Source organism: Strongylocentrotus purpuratus, unplaced genomic scaffold (assembly GCF_000002235.5).
Source record: "Strongylocentrotus purpuratus isolate Spur 01 unplaced genomic scaffold, Spur_5.0 spur5_contig_869, whole genome shotgun sequence".
In the NCBI taxonomy this organism is placed as follows: Eukaryota; Metazoa; Echinodermata; class Echinoidea; order Camarodonta; family Strongylocentrotidae; genus Strongylocentrotus; species Strongylocentrotus purpuratus.
In genome coordinates, this window is record NW_022145578.1 from 246780 (window position 1) to 270161 (window position 23382).

Below are 23382 nucleotides of genomic sequence, written 5' to 3' on the forward strand. Positions count from 1 at the left end.
TACATTTATGATGGAAATGAAAGAATAATATGCGTTGAATCACCAATATGTTATAACCGTTCATTAATTTTAAGGGTAAAAATAAGTCTAATTTTCAATTAATTTTCACTGCAGATATAGGGTCATGAACTCTTTGTCACTTCATTTTTTTTTTGTTGATATATGCACCCTCTTCTAGCATGATACTTTAATAATTACCCCAACGTACGCCCCCCCCCCACCACCACCACCAAGCTCACCCAAATGTATTATTCTATAGAACAGCGCGCCTGCAAGCTATGATACTCAACAAAAGGACTCCTTTAACCTTTCGGTATTCACCTTCCATTCACCTTTATTGATTTTCTTTATTACTTTTATCCTTCTTTCTATCCTCCTTTTGTCTACTATTTTCTCCATTCCCTCTCTCTTTTTCTCATAACATTATAAATTTATACTCATAACTAAGCTCTCTGATACCGCAGTCACACCAACGGACCAGACCGACACCAGGGGGGTGTTTCAGATCCTAAGTTGAACTTATCTCTAAGTTGGACTTAAAATTTATGGGAAGCCATTAGAATCCTTGAAAACATTTTGTAATTTTTTTTTTTAGAAGGCATAAAATGTTGATTCAAATCATTCATATTTTCTATTATCATGGGAGATTTCATGTTCTTGATGTGGAATTGATGAAAACTCTAAAATACTCCAATTTTTGCTTTTGAATATATTTCATTTTAAGGCTCCAATGGCTGTCCATACTTTTTAAGTCCAACTTTAGTGTTAAGTTCTACTTAGGATCTTTGTGAAACACTCCCCAGACCTAGCATTAAAGGTGATACAGTTTTGGGAAATTTTGAAAATTGGGTGGATAGTGATTCTTCACAATTTCGATATTTTTGGATACCCCTGTGGATGCGAAATGTACCGCGATTTTTACTGCAGTTTTATTTAGTAAATGCTTGTACCTTCACGATCTTGTATATTGAACATGAAAAACGAATCAAACCATAACAGGACATCGTGATCAAAATTCAAAATGAAATGAAATAGTCATAGTCTCCCTCTGCGTCGTCAAGCGTGTTATCAAGGAAGACTTGGAGAGAAGGAGAGAGGAACAGCGACACAGAGAGTACCATGGTACGGGATTCGAAGGGTCCAAACAAATGGATGGACAAAGACAGGAAGAAAACAAATAGAGAAAGAGAATGGGACATATAGAGAACGTTGTCGTTCTGAGAACCATCAAGATAAATGGCGTGACCGGCTTTGATGTATTGAACAAGAGGAACGTCTTCTGTTGAGTACGGTTCATGGGTTTGTGAAAGACATTGAAATTTGATTGTGTATTACACCAGGATTCGAGTATCTGAGGTTATGGAATCGTAAAAATTGAAACGGAAGTGACTAATCTTGCTTGAAAAAAAAAATCACAATTAAAAGCACTGCACGCAGAACAGGGAATATAGGACTACACAAACACGTCATCGCACACACTTTTTATTTTTTTTAACAATTTTGTTTTATTTTTCCAGATGTGTAATACAAACCATGACATACAATTGAATAAAATAAACGTGTTCAATATTGATGCTTTGACATAAACATAATTAAACACAAACTTATTTGCAGTATAATATAACTTAGCAACAAAGTAAACGTATAAGTACCTAAACATATTATGTCAATTGTAAATGTTATTTACTTATATATTACAACAACAAAAAACTTAAACAAATCTGGAGGTAATTTTACTGAAACAATCCTGCCCCTTCCCTGCCCCCTCCATCACACAAACATACTCACCCTCTATCACACAAACATACTCACCCACCCACACACATACTCACCCACCCACCCACCCACCCCCCCCCCCCCCACACACACACACACACAGTACTCACTCAGTGGATGTCTGCCAACATTCTCAACTCAAGAAAAATATACTAAATAAGTTATCCAGGCCGCAAAATCGAGTTACGCTTTTAACAGGCTCACGGTGGAGAAGAAAGCAAATCTTAATTAATCTTAAGCTGCTCCCACTTTAAGAAATGTGATCCTAGCTTTCCCATTTTAATTGCTATTTTCTTTTCCTCATCCCTATACTTAAAAATGCTTTTTTTCATCTTTTCTAAAGTGAGTACTCGCCCCCCCCCCCGATCTTGACATAAATGTTACATACTTCACCATGAAAATGATGGTATTACACATTTTTATTCTATATGAACTACCTACCAACCCAACAAATATATCTCGCCATTCTAAATCTTTAATTTCATCTAACTCAAAAAGTTGTATTAAAGCCTGCCATATCCTTTGAACGCTCCCACAAGATAAAAATAAATGTTTGTATGTTTCTATTTCCTGCTTACAAAACGAACATAAATTATCACCAACAAAACCAAATCTAATAGATTGAAGATGCTTATTAGTGTATATGGCTCCATGCAATAATTTAAATTGAAATTCACGTTGTTTTCTAATGAGTATAGTAATTCTTGGTCTAACAAATATTTCTTTTAATTCTTTATCTATAAAATCATAATCATTTTGCCCATCCCTTACCTGCAAATCATACGTTTGTTGCAGTGCTTTGATAAAATAATCATAGATTGTTCTTGAACCCACATCCACAAACTGTATTTTTTTACTAGAAATATGGAAATAAGTATTAAAGCTTATCAAATCAACCTCGAGGAATTCTATTAACCCTGAATCATCCTTCCATAACCTGGGTATCGCATCATAAATATCAATAATCATAAGCAAATTATTACCTTTCATACCGAGGTTCATAAAATATTTAACAGACTTAACATGACCTTTCTCAACCAAATGATTCAGTTGAACAATCCCTCTTTCAAACAAGTATCTATCAAATATACTTTTTCCATTTATACATATATTCTGATTATTAAAAATAATTGGATTAATATAACCCTCCAAATATCTTAAATTACTTGTCTCTTGCCATGCTTGCAACATTTCCATATAGTATGTTGGAATATCTAAAACGAGTTTAATCTTTTTTAAATCATAATCACATAAAAAAATAAATCTACCACCCACAAACTGTAAGCAATGATCAAAAAACAATTTCCATCCCAAACTTTTCTCTCCATATAAAAGACGTTTTATCCACATTATGCGCTGTATTTTAACGGACATTTCAAAATTAATCATTCTTAATCCTCCAAAGTCATAATCCTGATACATTATTGCCCGTTTAATTCTATCTTTCCCCCTCCATATGAATTCAAATGAAATTTTTGCAACTTCTTTATATACCCAATGAGGGACAATAACGAGAGATGAAATATAATTTAATTTTGAAAGCGCATAAGTTTTTAGCAAATGTATTTTACCCATTATAGTTAAGTCTCTTTGTTTCCACCATACAAGCATTTTTTTTAATTTTACTTAGAATGTCTTTATAATTCAAATCATCTTTTAATCTTCGATCTAATGAATAACTAACCCCTAAAATATGTATTTCCTTAACCAAATTTCCAAATAAAGGCCCATCAGGTTTGTTCTCATCCTCACCCATCCACATAAAATGTGTCTTTGTTTTATTCACTTTAAGACCACTAATTTGTTCAAATGATTCAAAAATATATTGCAACCTTCTAACCGAATCAATATCCTTCAAAAATATTGTCATATCATCTGCATATAACACTTGCCTAATTTCAGATTTTCCAAATGTAATCCCTTTAATACCGTTGTCCCTCCTTACTGCATACGCCAAAATTTCGATGACAACCAAGAACAAATATGGCGATAATGGATCCCCTTGCCTTACTCCCCTTTCTATTTCAAAATACCCCGTGGAGTGACCACCGTTCACAACACAACTACTTATCCCTTTATACAATAATTTTACCCAAGAGCAAAATGAATCTCCAAAACCGAACAATTTCAATATTTGAAATAAATATCTATGAGATACAGAGTCGAAAGCTTTCTCAAAATCCACTGCACACAAAAACCCTTTCCCTTGTTCCCCATAATGCATATAATAAAATAACATGTCATCTATCAATCGTACAGCTTCCCCAATATTTCTATCTTTTATATATCCAACTTGATCATAATGAATTATTTCATTTAAACCTCTTTCATTCTTTTTGCTAGAACTTTAGATACAATTTTATAATCTACATTCAAAAGCGTGATGGGTCGATAATTTTTTATATGGAGAGTATCTTTCGCTTCCTTCTCAATTAAGGTAATTACCCCTTGTTTTTAAGATGCCGTTAATTCCCCCCTTTCGTATGTTTCATTCAATACTTCTACTAACAAATCACCCAAAGCTGGCCAAAAAGTATAATAAAATTCAACTGTTAACCCATCATTTCCCGGGGTTTTATTCAATTTCATTTCTTTTAAAACTTTCAAGCATTCATCTTTAGTTAATTTACCTTCACAGATTTCCCTATTGTCTTCATTTAACTTTGAAATATCATTATATTATATCATGTGTGTGTGAGCGCGCACACACACACACGCACACCCACTCGCACACACATATTCTTGTGTTTCTGTGATCAACGCTTGTAAACCTCACAGGTGTTTGCTTCGTGGTAGTAATATTAAAGTCTGCAAGGACCGTCGCCCACACCACATTTAGTACTCGACATTCTATCAAATTTTAATCAGAATGGCAGATTTTAAGAAGAACCATCGAAAGTACAGCATCTACGAGCGGATCCAGGATATTGTCAGACGGGAGGTGCAAAATAATTGGAAAAAGAAAGTCCACTAAAAGTTCCCAGAAAATTTTATGTTCAATTGTCCCTCTAGCGTCCACATCAATTGATCATTGGTGGGCGCGGAGGGGGTGGGGAGGGGGAAGGGGGTTGAAGGGAATACCCGTGTACAATTTAAAGGAATTTTCCTTCCCATATTGTCTATTCTTACTTATTTAAAACGCGCTCCTGGATCCACTTTTGCATTCATCAGTTGGCAAATACTTATCTATTGTGATGTCAGATGCATATGTGTCCAACGTTACAACATCCCCCAATAAAAATATTTATATATGATATAACAATAATAAATGAATAAATCAATTTTTAAAAAAAAGAAGAAGTATGAATTCAATTGGGGCTTATCGTGCAAAGGATATAGTCGGCCGACGCCCACCACCACCCAAAAAACTTAGAAATTTAGACTACAACTTGCAGCTCAACTCAAGCTTATAGCCAGACCAGTTACAAATATCCAGTGCTTGTTTTTTTTTCTGATATGATGAAATGTATCAATTGTATGTACAGTACCATCATCAGCTAATATACCTCGTTCTCTGAGTCTTCTGTACTTATAATAAATATTCAATTGGCAACATGACGTTCTACATTATACAAGCAGATATGCATTTAAAGTTATATTTTAACCCTCCAACATGGTCCTTTATCATATTTTTATAATATCATACATAAACGATTTAGTATACAAAAACACACATACAGGCAGGATTCTATATTTTTGTACCTTGGTCATGATTGAACATATACAAAAGAAATAGGTACTATATTACTATAAAAATGTTATAAATTTGTTTGAAACAAAAGAGAATATTAATAGCTGTTTCTTTTAAAGCGCTTTTCCAGATACAACCGATAGACTGTCATTACTCCGGTCACTGTACTGGACAGTTACTATTCCGCATAGTACAGTGCACATTCCCCACTCCCTGGGGAGCATTATATTTATTCGACTTTTGCGTCCGCGCACATACTCGTCCAATCACACTGACTCTCGCACCCTATCAGGTACCCAATAAGCATCTGAGTGGAGACGAGTAATATAGATAAAATGCCTTGCTCAATGACATATGTACCAAGCCGAGGCTCGAACCCATGACCTTTGCATTTCCAGTCAAGTGAATAAACCACTCGACCACCTCTAAACACCTTTTCATGTTTTTTTATTTTTTTATTTTTTTAGATTTGTTTTAGCTACACATTTAAAATCATCCAGGCATATAATAACAAAATTATCACTGACATGATATTTTCAAACTTGGTAAATAGCTTAAGGTATTAACTGATTTGTTTTCTTTTCTTATTACTACCGTAATACAATATAAGCCAGTAACGTTTCTAATAAGGTTCGCAAGTTTCAACTTTATATTATCGCGAGATAGCCACAGCTCAAATTTGACCAGGTCAATTGAACAAAAGCGCAAACAAAATAGTCTCTTCACTTTTGTTACAAAATGAATAGGATTATTAGCTACATGATGTAGCAAAATTGTAGTCATGGTTCCCTTAGCGATGGAATATATACATTGCTGTGTAATAATGATTCAGTTACTTTCATTGATACTATCACGTCAGTTAAAGAAATAACTTTTGTTTTGACAAATTATTTTCAGTTAGTCGTGACATGACATCTAATCTTGTAAATAGTACATGTATATTCAAATCTATTACAAATATACAACTTTTAAAAAGTAAATAATGAACTTTTTAACTCGAATATTTGTCATAACGCTTGAGGACTTGTGCAATAATGGAGAGTAGTGCCTAACCATTGATTGGAAGGTTTCTTCACTCAAATATCGTACTATTAGAGGTGGGTTTAATTATTTTGCAACTTCGCCATAACTCCAGGATCAACGTGCATGCATGATCTTGGGGTCAGAAAAAAAATCTGAAGGTGGTGGTGAAGAAAGAAAGAGGGGTCTTGGTCGCAAATTTATCTGAAATAACATCACCACACCTTAAGTTTTAAAATGTAATGTGCCATCTGCTTGTGCACTGGCACTAATGATATACCCAAAGTGATAACGTTAAAAACCTATTCTTTTTCCTTAAAGATAAAGACCAGTATTAGAAACGCCCCAATTTCAAAAAATGGAATGGAAGCTCTTATTGCCAATCATGTAAAAGAATATGTTTTGACTAATACATGATGATACAAAATTTGCTGGGAAACCGCCTACTAATTGATATATTTGTAAATAAGTTTATCTACTGGTATGTGAGAGATAAACGCATGTGTCGTGCACGCTTGCGTAGTCACATAAACATCTTTCCGTGTACAGTGCTTGTAACTTTACAAATTTCTTATCATTTTGATGCCCCAGAACCTTGCAGTACACACCAATACTATGCTAAAAGATCAACCTTTTCTGATCGATTCCACAACGTTTCTTTCACAATGCAATCGCATGATCATAACTTGTCTTTATCTTTAACTTTTTGGCCCCTCCCCCTGCATGAATCCTGGACCGTCTCCCGTCTCTCCTGCAAGGGCACTTTCTGATCAATTAAGAAGATCATAGACTCCAGGTATTTCCTTATAAACAAGAAGGGCATTTCCATTTAGGATGATGACAGTACCGGGAACAGGAACGACGCATCTTGGATAATAGCGATAGAGATACGACGTTGGAAACTCGATGACCTTTTCTCTCCGCATATCACCGTTAGGGGAGAGGAGACTTACAAAGCCAATGTAATCTTGGTTCATTCCCGTACGATATGTAACGTAGATCATGTCATCTGCACCGACATGAAAATTGAGTCGTCTGCTCCAGTCCGCCAGTGGAAACTTCATCTTGACTTCTCCAGTCGCTCGAAAGATTCTGCAAATATCCAAGTTTCCAGAGCGAATGATGATATCCCCATTTGCAAGTGTCCCGATACCCATCATTGGTTTGCATTCTATATCATGGATCGTGCGAAGATGTGACCCTGTCTCAGGGTCGCTCACATATATCTCGCCACTGTTATGGCTAGCAGCGAGAAGTTTCCCCTTCCTGTCTACAGTTAGAAAGGCAAACCGCGATTCATCGTTAGGTAAAGCTAAAGACCTCTCATCGTTTCCGTCTCTGTCACAGATCTGCAGCAAACCGGCGTTGTAATCACTGTAAACAAAACCCTTGTCAGGGAGGACTGCTAAATCCCAAATGCCTCTAGTCTTCTTGTCGGTCAACAATGTTTCCATGGACCCGGACTCTACGTTTACTGAGTACAGTGCCGATCCATTGCCGTTCCGAAAGACTACTGTCTGCTCATCTATCGCCCCTAGAAGAAATGGCTCCTGGATATCTGAAGAAATATTCACCGTCTTGACCATCTCAAAGGAAGCATTCTTCCCGGTCAAGAGTCCAATCTTTTGTTCGTCATCCACCCTCTTGAAACGTATCTTCTCTGCCACTGTTGATAGCTTATCCAGATGATCATGATCTAAACATGGTAACTTGTCCATACCCATCTCGTGATACTTGGCGACCTTCTTGTGGAAGGTTTTCCCGTCGCAATCGACCATGATGGATTTTGCGACTGCAGCTGTGCTCTCTAACTCCTCACCGGTGGTCTCTGCCGATGCTTTAGCTTCTGAAGTCATTCGATAAACAATGTCTACGATAACCTTCAACTCTGCAAGAACTCTGTCTCGGTCTTTCACTAGTGTTTCATGCTCGTTATCGTATTGTTCATTAATTTCTGCAAGTTCCATTCGACGCTTTTCATTGATCTGTCTTATGAGCTCTTCTGCCTCTGCGTTTACTTTGGCTACTTGTACAGTGTTTCGCTCCTTTTGGTCTTGTGACTTTGTCTGGAATGTGACGGATACCTTTTCCTTGATGTCTATGAAATGACCATCCATCTCCCGCGAACAACTCTCTATCTTGTCCAGAAAACTCTGCGTCTCATTCTGCTTCGCTGAAATCTCTTCGACATCTTTTTTCACGATTTCTCTCTTCTCAGCGAAGAACTTCTCAATGTCTTGCATCTGATGCCCATGGTGAGTTGTCAAGGCACATGTGTGGCACACTGCTACTTTGCATTTGCAGCAGAGCAGTTCTACTTCTTTGCTCTCGTGTTGTGGACACGGCCATTTTAAAGCTCCATGAGACATATCAGCCAGAATGGCGCTGGCCAGATTGCGGGCACATGTTGGACATAAATGGCGTTGTTCAACAACTTTGTACCCTTGTGTTTCGTCAACACCATCATTGCCGCATTCCTCGCACTTGAATCCCAGTGCGTCGAAGAGGCTTGCCATCGTGTATTACGAACTGAATAATCTCCTTTTCTAAAAACGAATCGAAGCGCTGCTTAGATGGCAACTCACAGGTAGATAGAAGACAGATTGGTGTGAAATAAAATCATGCAGAACTCGCCCGAGCCATACTCAATACTATGTTCGATGATCAGCGTGCATAGGGTGTATTACAACGCTCCGAAATATGAATTTTTTTGTATGATGGCCTCATCACTCCTCGACGTAATGACTGCTTGCTTCCGCTATCCCAAATGATTACGTCCGGCTACCAAACATTGTACTTTGATAAAACTGATTGTGTAACTGAATTGGAGCCCGGGGAAAATAAACATTAGACAAATGTTTCTACGGGAGCGTTGTTGAACATTAATTATTCTCGCATCAGTTGTTTCGTTCATTTTACTCAGTGAAAACCGTATCAATAAGAAAGACACAAATGAAATTAAGCATCATGAATATCTGTAGTTAATAACATCAGTTATAATCTATCCAAACATTTGCTACTGCTTCTGTTTTTAGTGTATATTAAATAAGTATTAAGCAACAATAAGTATCCTTTCAATGCAGTAATATTTGATATGTTGAGACGTTCTGACATTTTTCTAGAAACCCATGCAGACTCAGAGAGCTAAATTACATTTCTTGTCATAAACATCTAGATAAATGAAATATCTAACTGCTTGACATAAATCAACATATCTTTCGCTATCAACACTACTTTATGTCTAAAAAGTGACTAAGTGTGCTTAAACTATACATGCAGTTTGACCTGGTGCTGACCTACATAGTGGCACAATAGGGACTTTTAGATTCGCACGAAGACAATGGGGATCGCTACGATCGACGTCCTTTTAATGCACTGCCTTGAATGGACGTCACACGTATCAGTAGACGCAAATCTAAAAGTCCCTATTGTCATTTACGTTGACATCCATACAACTTCACTCTTCATTAAACAAAACCTGAATCTTCTATATTCATTTAAATCCTGATTTCCATCCAATTATTACAAATCTACCTTTTATATATGACCATTTTGTATACATTTATCATCATCTTCAAAATATGTTATGCACATATAAGAATTGAAGCGAACATCGAACCTATTAACTTGTATCTCTAGCATACTATGTTTCGTATAAAATATACATCATTTATGTAATAATTAAATTAAACTCTTTGCCTCATTTTTGCACTAAATTGAAATACCAGGTTCCAGGATGCCCAGGAATTTGGGCAATTCTGTCCTCAAATCAGTCCCATGTTTTCACTATTTGACTGTAGAATGAGTTTGGCACAGGGTATACGTAGATCTATTTCAATATAGACTTTGATCGAGGACCTTGAGTGTTTTGCATGAAATGTCGAGCAATCAATTGCATACATAAACAAAGAATAAGAATGTCAAAGGTGCCCAAATGTGTGTGATATGTATTCAATTCTATTCAATTCAATTTATTTTATTTTCACATTTGATGAAAAAGAAACAATAACAAACATACACAATACAAAGTCACTCTAATACAGTGTTGCCACACTATGTTTACAAAGTCAACTATATGTGTACACTGTGTGGACATTATGTGTTCACATTGTTATCACAGTGTGGAGTTTCAAGACCATGTGGTTTACAACATAATATCCACATAAACTGACAGAGTACCACATATTTACCTCATTGGTATATGTATTGAACTATGTGTAACTCTGTGATCCCAGTATTGTCACAGTGTGGGGTTCAGATCATGTGATTTACCACATAGTCCTACATATTTAACACAGAGTAACACATGTTAACCACAGTGTGATATGTACTGAACTATGTGTAAACTCTGTGTTCACAGTATTGTCACAGTGTGGGGTTCAGATCGTGTGATTTACCACACAGTCCTACATACAGTGTGAGTCGAAAAAAAAAGTGTACACCTAGAAAATTGCTAATTATTTAAAAAATCATCTATGAACAGTTAATTATTATATATCTTATAAAGGAGTGTTTTATCCCAAATCATTTGGTATAATTTTTGTGTGGTATGTGTTCACGCCTGGATGAACAGGAGGCATTGTTTGCGAGAGTGCAAAAATCGACTTGCGCCAAAGTGGCTTATGTGAAGTTTAAATAAAAATATTGTGTTTTGGGTATTAAATCGGTTTTTGCAGATCCACATAACATTTCTACCAAAATCATGCCCCACATATTAATATCGAATATCAAATATCGACGAACATTTGGGCGCACGTGTGTGTGTGTGAGTGTGTGACTTTGTTTCTGCAAAAAGCATATGCAATGCATTTCATTTGATACATTCAATTCATTCTCTCACTCCGCTAATCCCAACATAATACATGCTGTAGGCGTCACTTTGGCGCAAGTCCATTTTCTAGGTGTAAACTTGTTTATGACTCACATGGTATTTAACACAGAGTGACACATATTTTCCACAGTGTGGTATGTATCGAACTATGTGTAAACTCTGCGATCCCAGTATTGTCACAGTGTGGGGTTTAGATCATGTGGTTTACCACATAGTCGTACCTTTTTAACACAGTGTGACACATATTTACCACAATTATGGTATGTATCACTATGTGTAAACTCTGTGTTCACAGTTTACTGTCAGTGTGAGATTTTTAGATCATGTGGTTTAACCATAACGTAATATTCACATATTTGTATATACTTATCACACAGTGCCACATGTTTACAAAATTGTGTCATAAGAGTAAATACTGTTCATATTTTTGTCATAGTTTGGTTTCTCCCAGCATTTTAAAATATGTGAAAATTGTTTATTCACAGGGTAATTTCTACAGAGCGATCTTCCTAAATTACTTAATCACACACTTACCACAGAGTCTCATATAGTCTATACCTGTACATGTCGCCGTATGGCGGCAGCCCAGAAGGAAAAACCAGTTACCACCAGTTCAAATTTCCAACTGGTTCCAGTTATAAATTAAAATGGTTCCCAGTTGACGGCAACTGGTTCCAGTTGATTCTAACTGGTCCATATAATGCATATCAAGCGGATATTTGGTCGACTGCATTTCATTTAACGGGAACCAGTCCTTCATGACCAGTTACACCAGTTGAAAACTGGTCTAGTTGCATATTTCCAGTTGCACCAGTTGAAAACTGGTCTGTGGGCATATTTCCAGTTGCACCAGTTGAAAACTGGTCTGTGGGCTTATTTCTAGTTGCACCAGTTGATAATTGGTCTGTGGGCATATTTCCAGTTGCACCAGTTGATAACTGGTCTGTGGGCTTATTTCCAGTTGAACCAGTTGAAAACTGGTCCGTAGGGGGTTTAGTTTAATCAGTTGACACCACTTAATTTGCATAATTAATATGGGGTGCGTGCAGATCTATGCTTTTATACAATTAATCTGAATTTAAAGCATATTTCTTAATTACTGATGATTGAGTTATATATTTATTTCGAAAATACTACAAACTAAAAACTGTCAATTATTAGGACGTTTCACTACTTTTTTTAAAATTACATTTAATTAAACATGAGTAAGGGAAATCTAACTATGAACTAAAATATATTCAATAAAATAAAATTATATGGAAATCATGTGACACGAAACATATAACCAATGCCATTACATTAGAAATTACAGATGAACCGGGTAAACCAGACTGTGTTACTTGTTGCCCTAGGCAAGATTAATTAGTATAATTGCTTCTTAAAGCGTTAGTTACTAATTAATTGTTTCATTGGAGGGTGTGGTATACTATGAGGTGGATGCCACAGTGTACCAGACAATGCGGTATGTGCCACAGTGTGTTAGACTATGTGGTAGACTATGTGGTGATTATGTGGTTGGTCCAAGAGCGTGCTGCCACGTGTGATTTTGGGACGTGTGTTAACGCCGTGGTGTTCTATGTGGTGCGTACCACAGTTTTGCTCGTCTATATGGTAACGCTGTGTCATAACACGCTGTGGTATCAACCACATAGTCTACCACATTGTGGTACGTTCCACATAATACACCACACCGTTACAACATGTCCTAAAATCACATGTGGCCCACATGTGGTACCACACTGTGTTTGGCTATGTGGTACACAGTGATTGTTCCATAAGGGCAATTCCATCAAATAACAGAAAAGAACAAAAATATCAAAATGTGAGGGGACAAACAAAGGCCAAGGCCTATCAAAGGCTTGTCCCTAAACTATATGAGTAATTAAATATACATTAAGTGCCACTTAATAAGTGGTACAACAGGAAGAAAGAGAAAAAACAAGGCAAACGTACCGCTTTACAGACTCAGAGGGTGTATGATTTAATAAGATTGGATTTCTATATTTAAAAAAAAACTAGATAAGGAAGGTTGATTCTTTATTTTGGACCCAAGACTATTCCACAATTTACCGAAAACATCTTTAAACATCTATGATGGAAATGAAAGAATAATATGTGTTGCATACGATGTGGGGTATTATGACGTCAGAAGCGAAGTTTTGGTTATTTTGGGTTTAGCCATAGAGGGCAGTTGCGAATTTGTTAGGGAAACTAAAACACGTTGTTGCAGTTAGTTATCGGCACTGAAAGTGCACCATTTTTTGGTATTTTGACACAAGCCCAATGTTGTGAGTATTTATTTACCTCTGTTTATTGAAATATGATGACTATTGTTGTGTTTGATGCTATTGGTGATAAAAATGAAGAAATGCAAATAGTGTAAAATTAAGTAAGAAAATTGTTACTCACGTACGTAAATTTACGTTGTGTGTGGGCATGCAGTTGTGTATAAAGTCATTGGGTTAGAATTAATTTCGGTAAACGTAAAGAAGACAGATATGAATATGACAGAAAAGTTGTATTATTATTAGTTTCAGTGGATTATGTTAGAAATGTATACAGTATAAGCTGTCCAATATTCAGTTGGTTTTTGGATTAGTATGAAAGACAAAATGTTCTATAAAGAGTAGTTGACAGAAAGTAGGTCAGGTATGCCAGGGGTCATTATAGATTTGTAGTCTTTCGTGCAGCCTGTTATTAAGATTTAGGTTACCACTAAATGATATGTTGGGCCTATTATGCTTTGGTAATTAATAGTGAGTCAATAGGTTGTATCAAAGGAGCTATGAACTCATCTTAGCAGAAAAATGTAAAGATATTTCCTAACTCATATTATGCCATTTATTTACAGTTATTTACAAACCTGTTTATTATTTGACTGGATAAGATAAACAAATGTTGGATAGATTATTTGATTGTCATATCAGCTATGCTAAGTAGCATATTGGATGCATTATTCTAGTAATGCTTATGATTGTGTTTTTTATCTTTTATTAAAGGTTGAACCTTGCACCTGCCAGTTTGGAGTCTTGGTATCACAAAAGGGTGTCGCTGTGTTATTCATTCGTCAATGGTGTCTTTTGGTTAAGTGAATTAATCGTCAATCGTCAATCGTCAATCACATCAGTTCAACAACAGCTTGGTAGTGAGAGCTACAAGTCAAGAACGTCAAGATGAATACCATCAGTGAAGATGGTAATAATGAGACTGTGAAGTCCAGTGACGAGCTGGTTGGCCTTGGTGGTGCTGTTAACGTTGATGACATCACACCGCATGATTCAGTGAGCCAATGTGGGGGAAGCACTACTATCTCCACGTCATCCAAGTCCTCAAGGCTAAAGGCTATGGCGAGAAGGGCTGCTCTTGAGGCAGAAGCTGAAGCCTTAAGAGAGCAACAGGAGCTCGAGATGGAAGAATTCCGCTTGAAGCAACGCAAAGCCCAGCTGTTGCTGAAAACCCAGTTAAAGGTTGCTCAAGCTGAAGAGAGGGTGTATCAGCAAGATAATGCTCCATATGCACAGTCTGTTGCAGGAACAGGTGGACCTACTCCCGCAAGGTCATCCGTTGTGCCTTCAATCACGAATAACTACAAACCTGTTATGATGAAGCCAGATGAGGACGAAACTGTACCTTCTCCTCACACACAGACGGAAATGCTGCTGCTGCAATTACTGGAGCAAGGACAACGACAACAGCGGGGGCTGTTAGAGTCTGTATCCCTTCCTCATGCCACTCTGTCTACCTATCAAGGTGATCCGCTGAAGTACCATGAGTTTTGGAGGTCCTTTGAGAACAGTGTTGACCAAACTTCAGTAGACGACGCTGTCAAGCTGACACGCCTCCTGCACTATTGTGCTGGCGACGTTAAGAAGTTGCTTCAACCATGTATGATTATGAAGCCTACAGAGGGCTATCACAAGGCAAGGATTCTACTCAAAGAAAAGTATGGAAATCCAGTAATGATTGCTCATGCCTGGCTTAGAAAGGTTACTGAAGGAAAGAACATTGCTGCACAAGACAAACATGGACTAGCTGAAATGGCGGATGAAATCCAGATTTGTGTGCAGACGCTAGAAGCAGTAGGTCAGGCATCTGAGCTGACTTCTCAACATGTTCTGCTGAAGATAGTAGAGAGGCTACCATACCATCTGAGGACAGGATGGTTAAAAGTTGTAGGAAGAGCTAGAAAAGAGGGTCGACTTCCAGCTATTACGGATTTGGTTGCATTCTTGCAACAGATTGCAGATGAAGAGAATGACCCTGTCTTCGGTAGGCTGACAATTAGAGATCAAGGCAGTAAGATGTCAGCATTTAAGAAGTCTGGGAAGACATCGAGAGGGGTCTTTACTACTAGTACAGATGCTGAAGGCAGCAAGACACGGAGCTGCATTCAGTGCGGTGGAGAGCATTCCTTATTCGGCTGCAGTGAGTTTAAGCAACTCAAGATTGAGGACAGGCTTAAACTGGCCCAGAAGGAAAAATTGTGCTACAATTGTTTGAAGAAAGGTCACATGACCAGGGACTGCAAGTTAAATAGGACATGCTCAGTAAGTGGGTGTAACAGGAAACACACCAAGTTTCTACACCTTATCAGACAGCCTTCACAGACTGATAGCACGGAGTCTCGGAGGGATATCGGAGAGTCATCAAGTGATGCCAGGAATTCACCAACGTCATCTGAAACGGAGGCAACTACTCATCACTCGTCATCCTCTCATGTTGCTGAAGAAAGTTGTAGTGTCATAGGGGCCGGTAGTAAAGTAGTGCTACCTATTGTTCCCGTTCGAGTACGAGCTAGAGGGAAAGAGGAGTATTTTGACACTTATGCCTTGTTAGACACATGTTCAACATCAACATTCTGCACTTTGGAGTTGACGCGTAAGATCGGGGCTGAAGGCACAGAGCAGAGCCTTTCCATGTCGACTCTAGACAAGTCAAGGATTGTCACAACGTGTAAAGCAGTCAACCTGGAAGTTGAAAGTCTGTCAACTCAATATAGAGTCAGTCTCCATCATGTATTAGCCAAAGAGAAGATAAATGTTAGCAGTGCACTTGCTGCTGATAGAAGTGACATTCGCCAATTTGCCCACCTTGCAGATCTGAATCTACCGGCTGCTAGACCTCAAGACGTCATGCTACTAATTGGACAAGATGTGCCAGAAGTATTGGTACCAAAGGACGTTAAGTATGGCGAACCCGGGCAACCTTATGCTGTGAGGACGGCATTAGGATGGACCGTGAATGGACCAGTTGGGAACCGGCACAGAGACCATGACATATCGTCAAGCTTTATTTCCAGTGATGCTAATTTGGAGCTTCAAGTGGAAAGGTTCTGGTCACTTGAATCAGGGTCGCTAGCAGAACAATCTAAGTGTATGTCTGTCAATGACAAGAGAGCTCTGAGAATTTGGGAGGATAGTATCCAGAAGAAGGGTGATCACTACCAGTTGTCTATACCCTTCAAAGAGAGACCCCAAGAACTGGCTGACAACATATATGTAGCAGAAAAAAGGCTACAGAGTCTTGGTAGGAGATTGAGGCGAGATGAGGATCTACACAGACGATATACCAAGGCTATGTCAGGATTGGTGGAGGATGGATATGCAGAGAGAGTAGAAGAAAGGAATGCAGGTTCAGGCAAACCTGTTTGGTATCTTCCTCACCATCCTGTTGAGAACCCTAACAAGCCGGGCAAGACAAGAATTGTGTTTGACTGTGCATCTACATACCAGGAAAGATCGCTCAATGATGCAGTTTTGCAAGGCCCTGACTTAACAAACACACTTCTGGGTGTTCTCTTGAGGTTTCGACAGGAGCCGATTGCCATTATGGGGGACATCCAAGCGATGTTCCATCAAGTACAAGTCCCGCCTGATGAAAGAGATATGCTGCGGTTTCTCTGGTGGCCAGAAGGAGATATTGAGAGACAGCCAATGGTCTACAGGATGTGTGTACACCTCTTTGGAGGGACCTGGTGTCCCAGTGTTTGCAGCTTTGTACTGAGGCATACCGCTGAAGACCAAGCCGAAGAATTCTCCCCAGACGCAGTAAACGTGGTAAAACGCAACTTTTATGTTGACGACTGCCTGGTATCAGTGAAGGAAGAAGATAAAGCAGTTCAACTCGTAGATGAGCTGAAGAGAATGCTGAAAGGAGGAGGTTTCAACCTCACAAAGTGGCTAAGCAATAGCCCAAAGGTAATGGAGTCTGTGCCTGCTCATGACAGGGCAAAGGAAGTGGAAGGACTCGACTTAAGTTATGATACCTTACCGATTGAGAGGGCCCTGGGTGTCAAATGGAACATTGAACTAGATACCATGACGTATGGAATCACCCCGAAACACAAGCCCTGTACCCGTCGTGGAGTGCTGAGTGAGGTTTCCTCGGTATATGATCCGTACGGATTTGCAAGCCCATATGTGTTGAATGCCAAGATCATTTTGCAAGAGCTCACGGCTATGAAATTGGATTGGGATGAGCCATTGCCAGAGAAGCAGCGTGAGAGCTGGCTGAACTGGAAGAGAGATCTGCTGCTTATGGAGGATTTCAACATCAGCAGGTGCCTAAAGCCTCATGATTTCGGAGATGTGACGGAGTACCAATTGCACCACTTTTCTGATGCTTCAGAGAGGGCATATGGTGTGGCCTCTTATCTCCGAGTGACGAACCAGGAGGGCAAGGTCTATTGCAGTCTAGTAATGGCCAGGACTCGGCTCACTCCGCTGAAGAGAGTTACGATACCTAGACTGGAATTGATGGCAGCGACGCTTGCTGTGAGACTCGATGGTATGCTGAGACGTGAGCTAGACTTCACCCTGAGTGACTCTGTGTTCTGGAGTGACAGCACTATAGTGCTCCAGTATATCAAGAATGTGGAAAGACGATTCCACACATTCGTCGGAAACAGGATTGCAGTAATCCATGAAGGATCTGACCCAAAGCAGTGGCACTACGTCAACACTCGGCAGAATCCGGCTGACGATGTCTCAAGAGGGATGACAGCTGAGGCGTTAACAACCAGCGAGAGATGGGTGAGTGGACCCAGCTTCTTATGGTGTGAAAATGAGTCAAGGCCTGCAAGTCAAGTCTTAAATGATGTCAGTCTAGATGGCGACCCTGAAGTTAAGAGCAAGGACAAGGCTGGGGTTTATATGACAACTCTCTCAGAAGAAACTGCCTTAATGAACAAACTTCTTGAACACTACTCCTCGTGGCACAGGTTGAAGAAAGCAGTTTGCTGGCTACGGAGGTACTTGAAATGGCTGAGATGTAAATGTACACAGGGTCCTGAAGGCATTTCAGCTGAACTTTTGCATGGAAGCTTGGTGGTGGAAGAGATGAAGGACGCAGAGGAGAAAATTCTGCAATATGTACAAGCAGTCAGCTTCCCTCATGAGATGTCAACCTTGCAGGCTGAGCAGAATGACAGTGCACACCAAGAACAGAGCTGTAAATTGGTCAAGAAGACAAGTCCAATCTACAAGCTAGACCCAAGGATGATAAATGGCCTACTGAGGGTAGGAGGAAGGCTTGGCAAGGCAATGTTGCAAGAGGAGGCGAAGCACCCAATTATACTTCGCAATGATAGTCATGTCGCCAAGCTTATCCTGAGTGAAATCCATGAGGCATCGGGACATAGTGGCAGAAATCATATGTTGTCTTGCCTCAACCAGAAATATTGGATTCCTGCTGCTGGCTCTGTGATCAGAAGGATACTGACTAGATGTGTTGTGTGCAGAAGGCAGCGAGGGAAGGTTCTTGAGCAAAAGATGGCGGACTTGCCAGTTGACCGGCTTATTTCAGATGAGCCCCCCTTTTCAAGAGTTGGAATTGATTATTTTGGACCGTTGGAAGTGAAAAGGGGTCGGAGTGTCGTAAAGAGATATGGGGTGCTATTCACATGTCTTACTGTGAGAGCAGTGCACCTTGAGATGGCAGATTCCCTTGACACAAGCTCTTGCATTAATGCTATCAGACGCTTCATTGCACGCAGGGGAAATGTGAGAGAAATTAGATCTGATAACGGCACTAATTTGGTTGGAGCAGAGAGAGAACTGAGGACCGAAATACAAAGTTGGAACCAGGCTCAGATACATGATACATTGTTGCAGAAGAATATCAAATGGACATTCAATCCACCCGCAGCTAGTCATCATGGAGGGGTGTGGGAACGCCAGATCCGAACTGTGAGGAAGCTGCTGTGTTCCTTGGTTAAGCAGCAAACCGTGAATGATGATTCATTGCATACACTCTTCTGTGAGATTGAAAGCATCATGAACAGCCGGCCAATCACTGAGGTGTCCAGTGATGTAAATGATGTGGAAGCCTTAACTCCGAATCATCTGCTTCTACTCAATGCAAAATCACCACTGCCTCCCACAACTACCAGTGAAGCAGACAACTATGCCAGGAGGAGATGGCGCCAGGTGCAGCTTTTAGCGGATACCTTTTGGTCGAGATGGGTGAAGGAGTACTTACCACGGTTGCAAGAGCGGCAGAAATGGGCTACTCCACGACGCAATATTCAGGTCGGCGATCTAGTTTTGGTAGTTGATGAGCACGCACCACGTAACTGCTGGCAGATAGGAAGAGTGCTTCGAACCATGCCAGACCGAGAAGGCAACGTTCGGCAATGCGAAGTGAAGACGCAAACTAGCACACTTCGAAGACCTATCGCTAAGCTCTGTTTGCTCCTGGAAGTGGATTCCTGAGATTTTATGTGTTAAATCGCGTTAAGGTGATATCATAATAATGGATCATGGTTCATTGGATGGCACATGGATCTGCAATATTTGTGGTGTAATTTAAAATAAGTGTTAGAAGTGCGAGCCTAGCAACGCCTCCCCTTTATGATATATTAGTGGACCGCTGTTTATTGGATGGATTCAGTCACTCGCCGTAAGTTTCTCAAGTTTAGTAATTTAGCGGTCTTCGTTATCGCGGTCTTACATCGCAAAGGATTTCTTCTGACACAAAAGGGAGAACTGACCATACCGAGATTGAACGCTTTCGCAAAGAAACATTAACATTCAGATTGATAAACACTATAAGAGTGAAATTTGATACATCGAACAATGACAATCAGAAAAAGGATTGTTGGAGATATATCCCATGGAAGGACTGATAGTTGAATATTTAAATATTAATCCATGCATGAAATATGTTTTATAATATGTATACATAAGATATTGGTAGAAATACATGCAACTCCTGTTGTTTCCCTTTTTTTTTTTTTTGTGCATTGAGGCCAAATATCAGATTTGGGGTTATAAAAGGAAAACAAAACAAAAAAACAACAAAAAAAACAAAAACAAACAAATAAAACATGACAAGGGTTGCAGTTATTTCACATGTGCAGAAATTTCTATGTTATGTTTATATGCAGGTTGTATCTGCTTGACAACATAATCCATATGGTGACATATGGAGACTGAAAAGGAATTTTCATCAAGAGTAGTTAAATCCTAAAATGTATCCAAAGCTACTGTTTGTATTAGGAGTAAAAGGAAAGGAAAATTTGTCTGAAATTTCAAAGATATGTATATATGTTAATATAAACTTGATACAGTTTGGAGAAAATGATTAAGTACAGCCAGTGAAGATTTAGAAAATGTTATTATCAGTTACATACACGATGGAAGTTATTTGCATAAGAAATACCTTTACCGTAGATGAAAGGGTTTGATTTATATGTGTATAAATAGTGGAGTACGTTTTATTTTTACATTTATGTGCTTTTTCATAGTATGTTAACAGATTTAAATGGGATGTTTGTGTTATTAACCGAAATACAATTTCTATGAAAGGGTTGTATGATAGGATAAGTTATGTAAATGTTCATAGAATGTTCACATTTAAGGGGCCGGAATGTTGCATACGATGTGGGGTATTATGACGTCAGAAGCGAAGTTTTGGTTATTTTGGGTTTAGCCATAGAGGGCAGTTGCGAATTTGTTAGGGAAACTAAAACACGTTGTTGCAGTTAGTTATCGGCACTGAAAGTGCACCATTTTTTGGTATTTTGACACAAGCCCAATGTTGTGAGTATTTATTTACCTCTGTTTATTGAAATATGATGACTATTGTTGTGTTTGATGCTATTGGTGATAAAAATGAAGAAATGCAAATAGTGTAAAATTAAGTAAGAAAATTGTTACTCACGTACGTAAATTTACGTTGTGTGTGGGCATGCAGTTGTGTATAAAGTCATTGGGTTAGAATTAATTTCGGTAAACGTAAAGAAGACAGATATGAATATGACAGAAAAGTTGTATTATTATTAGTTTCAGTGGATTATGTTAGAAATGTATACAGTATAAGCTGTCCAATATTCAGTTGGTTTTTGGATTAGTATGAAAGACAAAATGTTCTATAAAGAGTAGTTGACAGAAAGTAGGTCAGGTATGCCAGGGGTCATTATAGATTTGTAGTCTTTCGTGCAGCCTGTTATTAAGATTTAGGTTACCACTAAATGATATGTTGGGCCTATTATGCTTTGGTAATTAATAGTGAGTCAATAGGTTGTATCAAAGGAGCTATGAACTCATCTTAGCAGAAAAATGTAAAGATATTTCCTAACTCATATTATGCCATTTATTTACAGTTATTTACAAACCTGTTTATTATTTGACTGGATAAGATAAACAAATGTTGGATAGATTATTTGATTGTCATATCAGCTATGCTAAGTAGCATATTGGATGCATTATTCTAGTAATGCTTATGATTGTGTTTTTTATCTTTTATTAAAGGTTGAACCTTGCACCTGCCAGTTTGGAGTCTTGGTATCACAAAAGGGTGTCGCTGTGTTATTCATTCGTCAATGGTGTCTTTTGGTTAAGTGAATTAATCGTCAATCGTCAATCGTCAATCACAATATGTGATGAATCACAAATATGTTATAACGGTTACCGTTCATTAATTTCAAGGGTAAAAATAAATAAATTTTCAATAAATTTTCACAACAGATATAGGGTCATGAACTCTTTGTCAATTCAAATCTTTTTTTATAAATATATGCACCCTCTTCTAGCATGATACTTGTTAAAATGAACCTTAATAATTACCCCCCCCCCCCCCCCCACCACCACCAAGCTCACCCGAATGTATTTTTCTATCGAACCGCGCGCCTGCAAGCTATGATAGTCAACAAAAGGACTCCTTTACCCTTTCGGTGTTCACCTTCCATTCACCTTTATTGATTTTCATTTTTACCTTTATCCTTCTTTCTATCCTCCTTTTGTCTCCTATTTCCTCAATTCCCTTTCTCTTTTTCTTATATCATAGAAATTTATACTCATAAGCTCTCCGAAACCGCAGTCATACCAACGGACCAGACCGACACCAGACCGAGCATTAAAGGGATCCGTACGTGTGGAGTCGGTTATATGGTCGATTTGGCGGTCTGACCAAGGTATTATAGTCTAGCCACTGTTAGTTTGCAGGCGCAGACTCTAATTTGACACTCTAATAACAATACAGTTGAGTTTTGAGCTGAGCCTAACTCTTTCAGTCTCTGGCTGTGACTGTCATGAACAGAGCCCAAGGGGTGTAGTAGAATATGTAGTCTTATAACGTAGTGTAAACTAATAATTAATCTCGATCTTGCCAATCAATCACTGCATTAAACACCAATCATACAAACCACTGCCCACTGCCCAACTCACAAATCCTCTCTCCTTAGTAAAGGTAAAGCCCCAGTCCCATATAAAGCCGGACCAGCACGGACGAGCACGGACCACTCCGGACCATCCCGGACCATGGTCTGGGGTGATCCGGGATGGTCCGGGATGTTTTGTTAAAAAAAGTGTGATGCTTTAAAAGCTACAGTCCCATATACGTCCCGGACCGTCCCGGACCATCCCGGACCCCATCCGGGGTGATCCGGGATTCGGTCCGTGTTGACACCGTGTTGGCACCGGGGTGGTCCTGGATGGTCCTGGATGATCCTGGATGGTCCTGGGCGGTCAATAACTCACTCCCGGACTGCCACGGATCAACACGGACCGCCCCGGCGCCACTACGGATGACCCCGGACCCAGCACGGTGGCTACACGGATCACCC

General features: G+C 39.0%; 2 protein-coding genes across 2 annotated transcripts; one reads left to right on the forward strand and one right to left on the reverse strand.

Annotated features, from left to right (window-relative positions):
* Positions 1 to 7257: 7257 nt before the first annotated feature.
* On the reverse strand, positions 7258 to 9003 carry LOC115920426. Its single transcript, XM_030976225.1, has one exon. It carries the CDS (start codon positions 9001 to 9003, stop codon positions 7258 to 7260), a length of 1746 nt encoding a protein of 581 aa, XP_030832085.1.
* Positions 9004 to 13437: 4434 nt separating this feature from the next.
* Positions 13438 to 22115, forward strand: LOC100890910. Its single transcript, XM_030976050.1, has 2 exons — positions 13438 to 13606; positions 14318 to 22115. Exon 2 carries the CDS (start codon positions 14492 to 14494, stop codon positions 20027 to 20029), a length of 5538 nt encoding a protein of 1845 aa, XP_030831910.1. The 5' UTR covers positions 13438 to 13606; positions 14318 to 14491; the 3' UTR covers positions 20030 to 22115.
* The last annotated feature ends 1267 nt before the right edge of the window (positions 22116 to 23382 follow it).